At 34.7% G+C, this 12,095-nt stretch overlaps 1 protein-coding gene across 1 annotated transcript; it reads right to left on the bottom strand.

The window, feature by feature from the left end:
- Positions 1-9,155: 9,155 nt before the first annotated feature.
- On the bottom strand, positions 9,156-11,821 carry LOC120109922 (MDIS1-interacting receptor like kinase 2-like). The gene is made up of 2 exons (XM_039123698.3): positions 10,172-11,821; positions 9,156-9,625 (listed from the first exon to the last, which is right to left on the bottom strand). Exons 1-2 carry the CDS (start codon positions 11,745-11,747, stop codon positions 9,264-9,266), a joined length of 1,938 nt encoding a protein of 645 aa, XP_038979626.3. The 5' UTR covers positions 11,748-11,821; the 3' UTR covers positions 9,156-9,263.
- Positions 11,822-12,095: the final 274 nt, after the last annotated feature.

Here is a 12,095-nt window from a genome sequence, read left to right as displayed (position 1 = left end):
AGAAAAACAATGAATTACTTTCAGAAGATAACAGAAGATTAACTAAAGAAGTTGACAAATTAAAACCTGTTGTTGAAAGATTTACCTTCAGCTCTGAAAAATTGAACCTTATGATAAATAATCAAAGAGCTGAATTTGATAAAGTTGGATTAGGATATCAACCTTGGTACACCCAAAAATCTTTCAAGAATATGTTTGTTAAAACAGTTTTTAATTATTCTAAAACAGATTCTTATAATACTGATAAACAGGAACAAAAGCTAAGTAAAATCTCTTCTATTGTTTCTAAATCTATACATTACAAATTTGATGAACCTAAAGGGCAAAAACAGAAAACTAAAAGTTTATCTACTACTTATGTTAGATCTATGTTTGTTAAATTCAACAAGAGGATACAGAAATACATCCCTTGTAATCCTAAAATCTGTAAATTTATGGACAAAATAGCTATTAAGAAAATATGGGTTCCAAAAGGAACAATTATAGCTAACCTACAAGGACCCAAAAGAGCTTGGGTTCCTAAGTTGAAAATATGATTATTTTTCAGCAAGTATGTCTAGCTATCCAAGGTTCTAATGAAAGATGTTTTCTAAATAATGGGTGCTCTAGACATGTGTTAAAGAATTGAATTTAAAATGTAATTAAGAAGAATGATTTAAATGAAAGAAATAATGAAATAAGTAATTCTTGCATCCTCTCGTATTGAAATTACTTTATTAGTTGATTAAAACATAACTTGCAAGAATTAATCATTTTTGTGATATAAGTGATATTTTTGGTATGAAAAGAAAATATATTCAAATCACTTCATCTTATAGTATGCTCTACTCACTATTGGATAAGTTGCTAAATGATTAATTAATTAAAAATAACTTTATGAATTCTCTATATGCTTGATTAAGAGTTTTTGTCCATGGCATTATCTTCTATTGATCATAGACATAATAATGTGTACTTGGTATGCTTTTGAATATATGCACTATGAATACCAAGATTAAAGAAACCATCTTTGGCCTATAAAATCAACTCATGCTAGTATGTACTTAATTTCAAGAGACCTTGCCATTGGCTTACTTAGATTATCTTCTGAAAGGTCAAAGGTTGCTATGCATGTTAACTAAGGAAACAAACAAGAATCAATCTCTAAATCTAAAGATGTTGTTTCCATCACTAAGTTTTCAAAAGCTTACATTGGATTTGTTCTTGGCAAATAAAATTGAAGTATTTTCTGTATTTGCTAAATCCTGTAAAAGTGTTTCAAATGAAAAAGGTTTCCAAACTGTGAAGATAAAGAGTATCATGGCACAGTGTTGAAAACCAAAATCCTGATAAAGTTTATACAGAAAATAATTATTTCAGCACCAAGGACACCTTAAGTAAAATAGGGTTAATAGAATTCTTGAAGAAATGAAAAAGACAATTGTGTATGATAGTCATCTACTTAAATAATTTTTAAAAGCTATCATCACTGCTTGTCATACATATGATTTCTATTAGATCTATTTTTGATGAAAACTCCTTTTGTTCTTCTAAAAAATAGAAAATGAACTATTGCATATCTTTCATAATTTCCAGTCGTACACGTTATGCTTGATATGTTCTTATGAAAATAATGCCAAACCTGATAAAGATATTTCTATCATTGGATATCATTCATCAAGCAATGCATATAGAACATTCAATGAAAAGATTCGAGTTGTAGAAATATCAATTCATTTTATTCTTTATGAGACTAATGATTTATTATCAAGATACTAAAATTAAATTATATATGTATATAGTTAATCTTTTACATATAACAATCTGAAAACTTGTTAATAATTAGAACCAAATTGAGTTTTTCAGAAATGCACTTAATGAAGAAAAATTGATAACTACTAAAAGACTAAATTAAGAAAAGATGAAATAGATCTTGAAGAAATTCTTGCATGATTAGAAGTAAAGATCACCATTATCATTTGCTTGCTTTATGAGCTTTATATTCTATCAAATGAATGTGTAGAATGCACTCCTAGGTGCTTATTAAAGAAGATATATGTTAAATAACCACCATATTTGAAAACACTCATTACAAATATGATAAAGCAATACATAATTTGGAACAAGCATCAAAAGCAGGATATAAAAGCCTAAGTAACCTTTTTTTATAGAAAGTAATAGTGATAAATCTATGCATCAAAAAGAAGAATTTGTGATATCTTATTTGCTCAAGGTATGCATTGATGACATTATTTTTGGTTCTACTAATGAAGATTTATATGAAGATTTTACTAAGCTCATGCCAGGTGAGTTTGAAATATGTATGATGAATGAATTAACATTTTCTCTCGAACTCCAAATTAAGACAAACAAGAAAGGGGATCTTCATTGACCAAAGTTAGTCCACAAGAAAACTCTTATAGAAGATTGGCATGAAGAAGGTATGTCTATGACCCCATCTTGTAGAATTTGAAAAGGATGAGCAAAGTAGATCTATTGTTTTAAAGCTGTATTGAAGCATGATAGAATAATTATTTTATCATACAGCTAGTAGACCAGATTGTATGCTCATTATGTGCCCTTGTGCAAGACTTCAATCTAACTTTAATGAATCATATTTTATTGATAACAAATAAATCATAATCTGAATTTTGATAGAAACAACTGTTTAAGATAAGTTGATTAAAACTTAGCTAGCGTGTCTTATTGATAATTATCTTAAGCAAATAAAATCTAAACTAAATTGATTTTGAAAATAAGAAAGTGATTTGACCTTGATAAATCTTCCTATTGCCTCACATGCTTGTCCTTGAACCATCTTGGTTAATGAAACTATCTCTTTAGTTCAAGTGATATGTGCTTGCTTATATTTAGGCAATCTCTTGAGAAAAGTGACTCAATATTCAACTATTGTCATATCTTATATTGAGTCATCTAGTTAAAAATATGTTGGATGAATGGTTTGTATCTTGAAGAAACTAATGACTTTCTTTCAAGAAAGAAAAGTTTGTTAATAATGCAGGATCCTTGAGCAAGAAAATGAGAGATTTCAACTTGAAGGACACCTCCACATAAGATACAATAAACATTCACATGCAAACAAGAGAGAGGACCTTCTTCAGCCAAAAGTTCACACATAAGAAATCTAGTTTGGCTTGAAGAATATAAAATGAATAGGTAATTTTAGATACCTCTCTCATAAATTAATTGAGCAAAGTCAATAACTTAATCTTATTATGGCATGATTAATTCTTTAATTATTAATTTTTGATATCATGTCTATATATGTATTGATTGACTTATACTTTTAGAAAGTGTTTCATGGTTTTTCCAAACTAAATTATTTCTTTGCCTATATCATAACCATGAAATACACAAGTATATGCTTAAAATTTTGATGAAAAATAACTTGTGAGAAGTTATGAATCCTTGAGCACAATGAAAATGTTGTTTGCATGATATACATCTATATGATACATAAGATTATTTCTTTATTCTGCTCTTTCATGTAAATTACTTGAGAATAACAAAAAGAGAGAGAGATAAAGAAAAGAAAATGCATATTATTCAAGAGAAGTAAAATCTAAGTAAAGGCAAACACCTCAATCTTAAGAAAAAGCAAAACAAGCATAATATATTTGGCACATTTATGAGACTTGTGAAAGGGATAAAATCCGTAATTAATTACACTTAAACAGGGAGAGTTTGAAGTGAACATTTTAACCTTTCTATATTGCTCATCATAGGGATGGTGCCAATGGGGAGGCTAGTGATAGTACCCGGCACTATTTGACCCAACTATTCGGTGTAGGGTATATCAGGGACGGCACAAGAGGGAGGCTAGTGGTAGTACCTCGTGCCCCTTCCAACTCCACCGGATAGAGAGCAAATAGAGTATAGAGCATAAGAAAGTAAAAATGAAAGACAAAGTAAATGAAAGTATATAAGAAGAATCAAGTCAATTTTTTTTTTAATCACTTGAAAACACACTTTAAGGATAAAATCAATGCAAGATTATATTTAAATAGGGGGAGTTTATTTGAAAAGAATTGATTTTGATCCTTGACATGCTTGTCCTTAATATTTTAATGCATGACTTAACACATAATATATTTTGCATGTGGCATGATGTCTTGAATTATGGGTTCTCAATATTTTGTAATGCTCCATGCTTGGACAATTTGATTGAATGTGTAAAATACTACATAAAATTTTTGTTTGGTATTATTGAAAAGAAATTTCAGATTTGTCATTCACAATCATCTTTGAAATCTGAAAGTTGAATAAATTTGTAAAAAGGAGAAGAGAAGAATATCTCTATTTAGGCAAAAAAAAAAATGAATTGATTTTGTTTATCTTTCAACTTGCCTAACCTTGGTATATAATGTTCTAATTTCTACCAAAACTCAACATAAATACAAATATTCTGAATATGCTCTTATATGTTTGAAATATGTGTTTTCAATCGTAATGATTTAAGATGAGCTACAATGTGGAAGATACATATTTCAAATTATGACTTTGAAAGCCTCTATTGAAAATCTTTATGAAATTCAGAATCTGATTTTGTATAAAAGCTTAAACTCAATATGATTTCTAAATGAAAACTTTAATTTAAGAAAAACAGAATTAATTTTGATGCCTTGGTTGATTGCTCCGATACGCATCCGAAACATATCATTTCTTATCGTTAAAGTGTACTAATATTGGTCTAAATGATGTGTCTTTCAATGATCTTGATTGCAAACAAATATTTTTAAATATATAATTTTTATTTTGATATTAAAAAAATTTATTGTGCTTCATGTATACATTGCTGAAAAACTATGATTAAGAAATTGAGTTCTATAACTATATATACTTCAATGATCATCTATATGTTTTTTTCTCTCCTACATTATTAAAGACTTCCATCAAAATATATATATATATTATTAAAAGAGTGAATGATCTTAAGTCTAGAAACATTTCAGCTCACTCAAATGATTCTTAAAAGAAAGAAAATGTAAATGCTTTTGAAAGAATTTGAGCTTCAAATGAATCATTTTCTGATTAATATTTCAGTACATTTTCTCAAAAATTAAGAGGAAGCATAACTTGTTCTTGAAAGATTAAAAAGAGTGATTGCTATAAATTTTGAATAATTCTAGATCACTCTACATTCTCGATATCATAGAATTTCAGTTTTATTCACGCTTGTCATTAAAATCTGAAATTCAACAAAAGAAAAGAATGATTAAAGAGGAATGCATCTTTTGAGGGGGAGCTTTAGATATTCAGTATCTTATCCTAAAAATTACTTTAATTTTGATGCATACCTTGATTTTTATGGATTGATTTTGATGAACCTCCTTATATTGCAAGACTTGCTTTAATTATATAATAAGTTTATACCTTGAGATGAGTTCTATAAAGGTTGTCTTATCTCAAACATTGAGTCTTATGAAAATAAGCTGAAACTTATAGAAAATATATATTTTTTTGAGATTGACAATTTTATTGAACATTATCTTCAAATTCTAAACTCTTAAATGGAATGATCAATTGAGGGGGAGAAAGAAAATCTCAGAAGGAGAGATCTAATGGAACTTAATCGCATAAATCTATAACTAAAGGAGAGAGAAAGAATACTAAATGAAAAGTGATCCTAATACTCTCCAATATGTATCATCTGAAATTTAAATCTGAAAATCTTTATGATACACCTTGAGGCTTGTTATTTGGTTAATATATCTTATGCATAAATCATGAACCAAATTGCAATTCAAACAGTTGATCTTAAGAGCCTCTAACTTACTGAAAAAGGGGGAGAATAATGTGTTGAATTCTCTTGAGTAGCTCTAAGATATATCATAAATTGCATGAATTCATGTTTTGGCATGTATGCCACAATATTTTTACACCATAAAAGAACTTTGCAATCATACTTAATATATTGCTCTTATACTCTGAAAATTAGTTAAATTGCTCTCAAGTTGCTAAAATACTTAATCTATTAGGCAAAAGATCTTAAATGAACAAGCTTTCATACTTATTATTGAAGAGAGGTTAGATTTCCATTCGTGCTTTCCTTGAATATCATTTGTGGTACTTCTTGAATTAACCTAAGAAAGATTCCACCTACACTTGAGTTGAAAACTATCCTTGGAATCACATTCGATGTGTTCTCCTTTGAAATTATCCTAATTAGCTCTGATCTATGCTCATTAATCTTTTTTTATTGCCTTGAGTTATATGATTCATATTCTTGCAATAATTAGACAGGCAAATCAGAGTACTATAAGGAAAAGAAATACTTGAGTATTCTTATCTTTGTGCTTAATGTTTCACTATCTTTTTGATGTTGTCAAAAAGGGGGAGAAATATCTGAATATATGCTCATAATGCTTTATGTGTTGATTATGTTAAGATTAAATCTAAAAGCATTATCATGAAGTATATTTTAAAGATATATATTTTCTACTTCAAACAACTTAGCTATGCATTACTTCTAGAACACAATATATGTTATATTGCATATACTCCAAGTTTTGTCATCATCAAAAAGGGGGAGACTGATGACCCAAAGATTGATTTAAAGATTGATTTTGATGATCACAAAACCTTGAAGTATAAATACTAATGTTTGTGTTGCAAGGAGAAAGATATTTATTTTGCAAGGAACATAGCAAGTTGGAAGAATAAAAGAAGGCCTCCAAAGCTCTCAAGAAAAGTTGGAAGAAAGCTACAATTTATTGGCCCAAGTTTCAAGTTTAAAGTATTCAAGTTGGAGGAGCAAATTCTAAAGAAAAATTCAAAAGAATAGTTCTCGAGTCGACTCCGATACCGAGTCGACTCCCAACGTTTCCGAGTCGACTCAAAAGAGTAATATAGGAAAGACAGAACAAAGAATTTTAGACCCTGCAATCGAGCCGACTCCAGAGGACCACGAGTTGACTCTGAAGTCAGGCGAGTCGACTCCTAATTGTGCAAGAGTCGACTCTCAGAGAAAAGCAAGGCAAAAAGTCAGAGAGACAATTTCGGACACTGAGAGCCGAGTCGACTCCCGCAAAGTCCGAGTCGACTCCGAGGCAGTTCAACTCCAAAGACAGAGGATCAGTTTTCGAGCTCTGAGAGCCGAGTCGACTCGAAGAGAATCCGAGTCGACTCGAGGAAGAAAATCAGAAAGTATGTCCTCTGGATTCCTGAGAATGAGCTGACCCCCAAGTGCCCGAGTCGTCTCCAGCTATTGGCGAGTCGACTCCAGTTTGGTCCGAGTCGACTCTAGGACAAGGCATGCACATTAATTCAAATTTGGAACAGTGGCCGAGTCGTCTCCAGTCAAGCACGAGTCGACTCCTGCAACAGGCGAGTCGACTCCAGATCGCGCGAGTCGACTCCAGATCGCGCGAGTCGACTCCGATCCCAACGGAAATATTGTCAGGAGGTACAGACTGTGTCCAATGGCTCTATTTTCGTCTCTAACGGCTAGATTCTTGTTTCCACGCCATCTAAAGCTATAAAATCAAGAGGAGAGCTAGGGGAGAAGGTATGGAAGTGGAAAAGAACATTTAGGAAAGAGATTTCAAAGAGATTACAAGGGAAATCTCCCATAAGCACAAAAGGGCCATTCAAAGTAAAATAGAGAGAAGAAGAGCATCCAAGTGAATCCCAAAGCTTCCTCTCCATCCGTGTGCTGCCTCGGTGATCCTCTACTTCGTGCCAAATCAGAAGAGGGTCAAGTAAAGAAGAAGCCGAGCTCCTTCATCTTCAAAACTCGTTTGAGGGCTTCTCTTTACTCTATTTGTTTATATTTGCTATATTTGCTTAGTTAAGAAGCTTGTATTTGCTTTAAATTCTTAGTCTAATATCTTGTAACTTGATTCAATCAAGGGATTGAATCAAGAGGTTAAGGTTTGTTGGTGAGCCAAAGGAAAAACCAACGGTGTTAAGGTTTGTTGGTGAGCCAAAGGGAAAACCAACGTTGTAAGGTTGTGGTTGGTGAGCCTTTGGGGAAAACCAACTGGGTTGATTGTAAACCCGGAAAACAATCGTTGTAAGGTTGTGGTTGGTGAGCCTTTGGAAAAACCAACTGGGTTGGATTGTGAGCCCGTGAAAACAATCGGTTGGTTCTAGTCGGTGAGCCTGTGAAAACCGACCGAGTTCGTTGTGATCTCGCAAAACAACAAGTTGGGTTGTGAGCTTGTAAAACAACCGGCTGTAATCTGGAGGATTATAGTGAAATTCCCAAGAGGTCTTGGGGAGTGGATGTAGGTGCTGGGGTGCACCGAACCACTATATGTTTGTTGTGTTTGTGATGCTTTTTGTCATTGTCTAACTTGCTCACTTACTTACTTAGATAAATTGCTTGCTTAACTCTTATCCGCGCATCCTTTAGTTGCAAGCATATTCAATTTACTTAATCAAGTCTCATTCAATAAATCAAACTGTTGCTAAGTTTAAATTCCACTGTGCATCTATACAACTTAGCATAATTAATTGAAAAGTTTTAGAAGTAGTATAAAAGTTTTAAAAGACCCAATTCACCCCCCCCCCCCCTCTTGGGTTGTATCTACTGGGCAACAACAGGGAGGAAGGGGGCTTACCTAGCTTCCAGGGCGCCGGCGACGCTCGCGGCCGCACGCGGTGAGTCTTCGTCCTTCCCCTTCCTTTCTCTCTTTGTTTCTTTCTTTCTTTGTTATCTCGAATACATCAAGAGGAGAGAAGGCAGGGGGGTTTTGGGATTTCTTAAGCGGTAGTCACCGCGTTAGCAGCACCTGCTTCAGCTGCACCTGGTGCCGACAGCTGGACTCCTCTGTCCTCTCAATTAACATGAGGTGGCAGCCCTCAAATGGGCTGCCAACCATGGGCCCAAGAGGATATTGGGCTCAGATTGGGCCTGGATATTACAGTTCTAACATTTCTAATAATAATCAACATGGAAAGTTACCATAACATAATATTTAGGTGATCTACAAAACTAAAATGATCGCTACACCTATTCTGATTCTACTTCTTCTCTTCCTGACTGATCACTTTTGCTCTAAAATTAATGAAAAAATTTTCCCAAAATCACCAACCTACCTTGATAATCAGATTAGATTCATGGATCATATGTTGACCTGCATTGCTAGATGCTGCTGCAGCTTTAAATTTCTCATGATAAGTTGACAGAAATTTATGCAAGATGCGGAATCAAGAGAAACAAAAATGATGATACCTGATACCATTTGTTAATGCACATGAAACGGTGAATAATCAGAATTCTTGATCCTACAACAATCAAGACCACCCTCTATACAACATTACACATTAAGATTCTTCAACTGGAACAGGGTAATTCCGTCAACCGGCTCAAGCGAAGGTAGACGAGATTTTGACAACCTTTGGGTTACGCATCGCATTGTGGGTCTGTATTTCGGATCCCAACATATGCAAGAAAGTGCCACTGCAACTATGTTGCATATTTCCTTCATCTCCAAGGCGGAAGGGGGAGATGAGAGACGCTGGTCCAACACATCTTTTACCAACATGTTCCGGTCAGTAATAGACGTTGATAATGATAAAACGAGGTCTCCAGGATGTCTTCCCATCAATACTTCAAACGCCACCACTCCAAAGCTATAGACATCGCACCATTCTGTTATCTTCATCGTGTAAGCAAGCTCTGCATCAAAAGAAAAATATAATGAACTCTTACTTGCTCTTTTCCTTTGTTTCGCAGTGAAAGCATGTTGTGAACAGAGGCAAACATCGTCATCTCCAGAAGAAGGAAGAAGAACATTATCTTCTTAAGGAACGGAGAGCGGAAAAATCTAAAAGGGCACATATCATTCTTTATTTTCTTGGCACTATACCTGTTTACGGGTGTTTTTAGGAATACTCGCTTTTAAGAGATGTGTCTATTACCATCAGTTGTTTCCCTTCTAATAAGACAAGTCTCTCGATGAAAGAGTTGTCTCCCTTATGGAAAGACATGTCTCTATATTCATCCCTTCGGGATGAGTCGAAGCTTGAGATCCTAGGTTACAATTGAGCCATGGTTAAGAGATAAACTAACTGCTGTACTACTTGAATACTCTCACATCTTGAGCAGCTGAAGTCATTGGCAGTAAAGAACAACAGAAAAAACATGCTATTGATAACAAAAGAAACAAAGGAAAGAAAAGAAAAGAAAGAATTGTTAATAACAAACCAAATTGTTAGGCTGTACCTGGAGCAGCATATCCGCAGGTGCCTACAAAAGCCGTCCAGTTAGAGGAATCAAGATTCAAGAGTTTTGCAGCACCAAAATCAGAGATACAAGCCCTTAATTCTGAATCAAACAAGATATTGTTGCTCGATATGTCCCGATGCACTATTGGTCGGGAGCAATCATGATGCAAGTAACTCAGCGCGCTGGCGACATCTTTAACTGTCCTCACCCTCCTTTCCCAATCCAACGCCAAGGCTCTTCGGTGATTGGATAATATTTCACTTAAGCTTCCATTTTCCATGTACTCGCAAACTAGAAACATGAATCTGCTGTGCAGACAGAATCCATAAAGTTTCACAATGTTGCGGTGCCGGATTTCGGTCATCACCCGTATCTCATTTATGAAGGTTGTGTCATGGGGAAGTTCTTCATTTTCAGGTGAATCAATTCTCTTTACTGCCACTACTTGACCTGTAGGTAACTCTGCTTCGTAGACCATCCCACTCCCACCAAATCCAACACAGTATATGTCATCGAAGTCCTCTGTTGCTTCTATGATGTCTTCAAACGCAACCTTCCCATCAAAGTTCCAAATGGAGAATACATTTGAAGTTCTCATTTCGATGATCTCTTTTGCTGCTTCCTTCTCTTTTTGCTGACTAGATGCACATTTACATTTATACAGGATTGCAATAATAAATGACAATATAAGAACAGGAACCGCAATAAAGATGAGAATTCTGTGCTTTCCATGCACGTCATCGATGCAACATTTGTTCCCATAAAGCCTTCCATTCAACCCATAGTAGTTGGCCCAGCTACGAGGGATCTCCAAGCTATTGTATGATAGATCAAAATCTATGGGAAGTGGAAATGGAGATAGCGGTAAAGTGCCTGAGAGGTGGTTGTAGGAGAGGTCCAGAACGTTCACCTGGGAATTGAAGAATCTGATGGGTATATTCCCATTCAAAAAATTTTTGCTCAAGCGTACTTCTGTAAGTTGCGGCATTAATGCCAGCTCATTAGGTATCGGCCCAGTCAAGGAATTCCATGATAGATCAAGTGATCGCAGGAATTTCAAATTGCCTATTGAGGGAGGAATCATACCACTGAGATTGTTACCAGATAAAATTAGATAGTTCAGAGAAGAAAGATTTCCTATTTCTAAAGGAATGAAGCCTGAAAGCTGATTGTCAGACAAATTGAGGCTTACGAGTTTGGAGAGACTACCAATGCTTGCAGGAATGCTTCCATTTAGAATATTACAACTGAGATCGAGATGGGTAAGGTTAGGAAGGGAGGAGAAGTTGAGGTTACCAAGGATGCCACCGACGAGATTATAATGTAAACTAAGTCCGATCACACTTTTGGCTTGGTTGCATGTAATACCGATCCAGTTGCATGGGTCATTACCGCAAAAGCCCCCATATTCGCAAGATAAGCCAAAGCTTTTTTGCCACTGGAGGAGAGCTTCTGCTTCTGAATTTGCTGGAACTGGACTAGCTGCTGCTGCTGCTGTGGAGGACAACACCAAGTGGATTGTAGCTAAGTACAAAAGCCAGTAGAGGAAGGGAGGCAACTTGCTTCTATCCATGGAGAGGGGGATGGATTGAATCCCACGCAATCGGCTTCTTGCATTTGCTTTAAGAGAACTTGTTGTAGACTAAAGTCCTTGTTGACCTGTTTAGTCTTCGTCCTTGGCTTTCAACCATCACATAAAATTCCAATTGGAAGATATATGGTTGCCGACTCCAGTTGGAAGATAGACTAGTATGTTGCTCATAGCTTGTTTTTTTCCTTCCTGGACTAGGAATTCCATGTTGACCTGGTTAGTCCTAGTCCTTTGATTTTAACAATCACCTAAAATTCCAATTGGAAGATAGACTAGTAGCTCGCTCCTATTGGAAGATAGACTAGTATGCCACCTATCACTTTCTGGTAC

Source organism: Phoenix dactylifera, chromosome 8 (assembly GCF_051530095.1).
Source record: "Phoenix dactylifera cultivar Ajwa chromosome 8, Ajwa_hap1_PhDact_Kaust_v1.1, whole genome shotgun sequence".
In the NCBI taxonomy this organism is placed as follows: Eukaryota; Viridiplantae; Streptophyta; class Magnoliopsida; order Arecales; family Arecaceae; genus Phoenix; species Phoenix dactylifera.
Note: the sequence above shows the minus strand (reverse complement) of the source record. Positions and strands in the feature narration are given on the sequence as shown.

Coding starts and splice junctions, on each gene's coding strand:
- LOC120109922 (XM_039123698.3), bottom strand. CDS start 11,747: ATGGATAGAAGCAAGTTGCCTCCCTTCCTCTACTGGCTTTTGTACTTA. Junction 9,626..10,171: donor CTGCGGATATGCTGCTCCAG/GTACAGCCTAAC, acceptor CTTTTGATGCAG/AGCTTGCTTACACGATGAAG.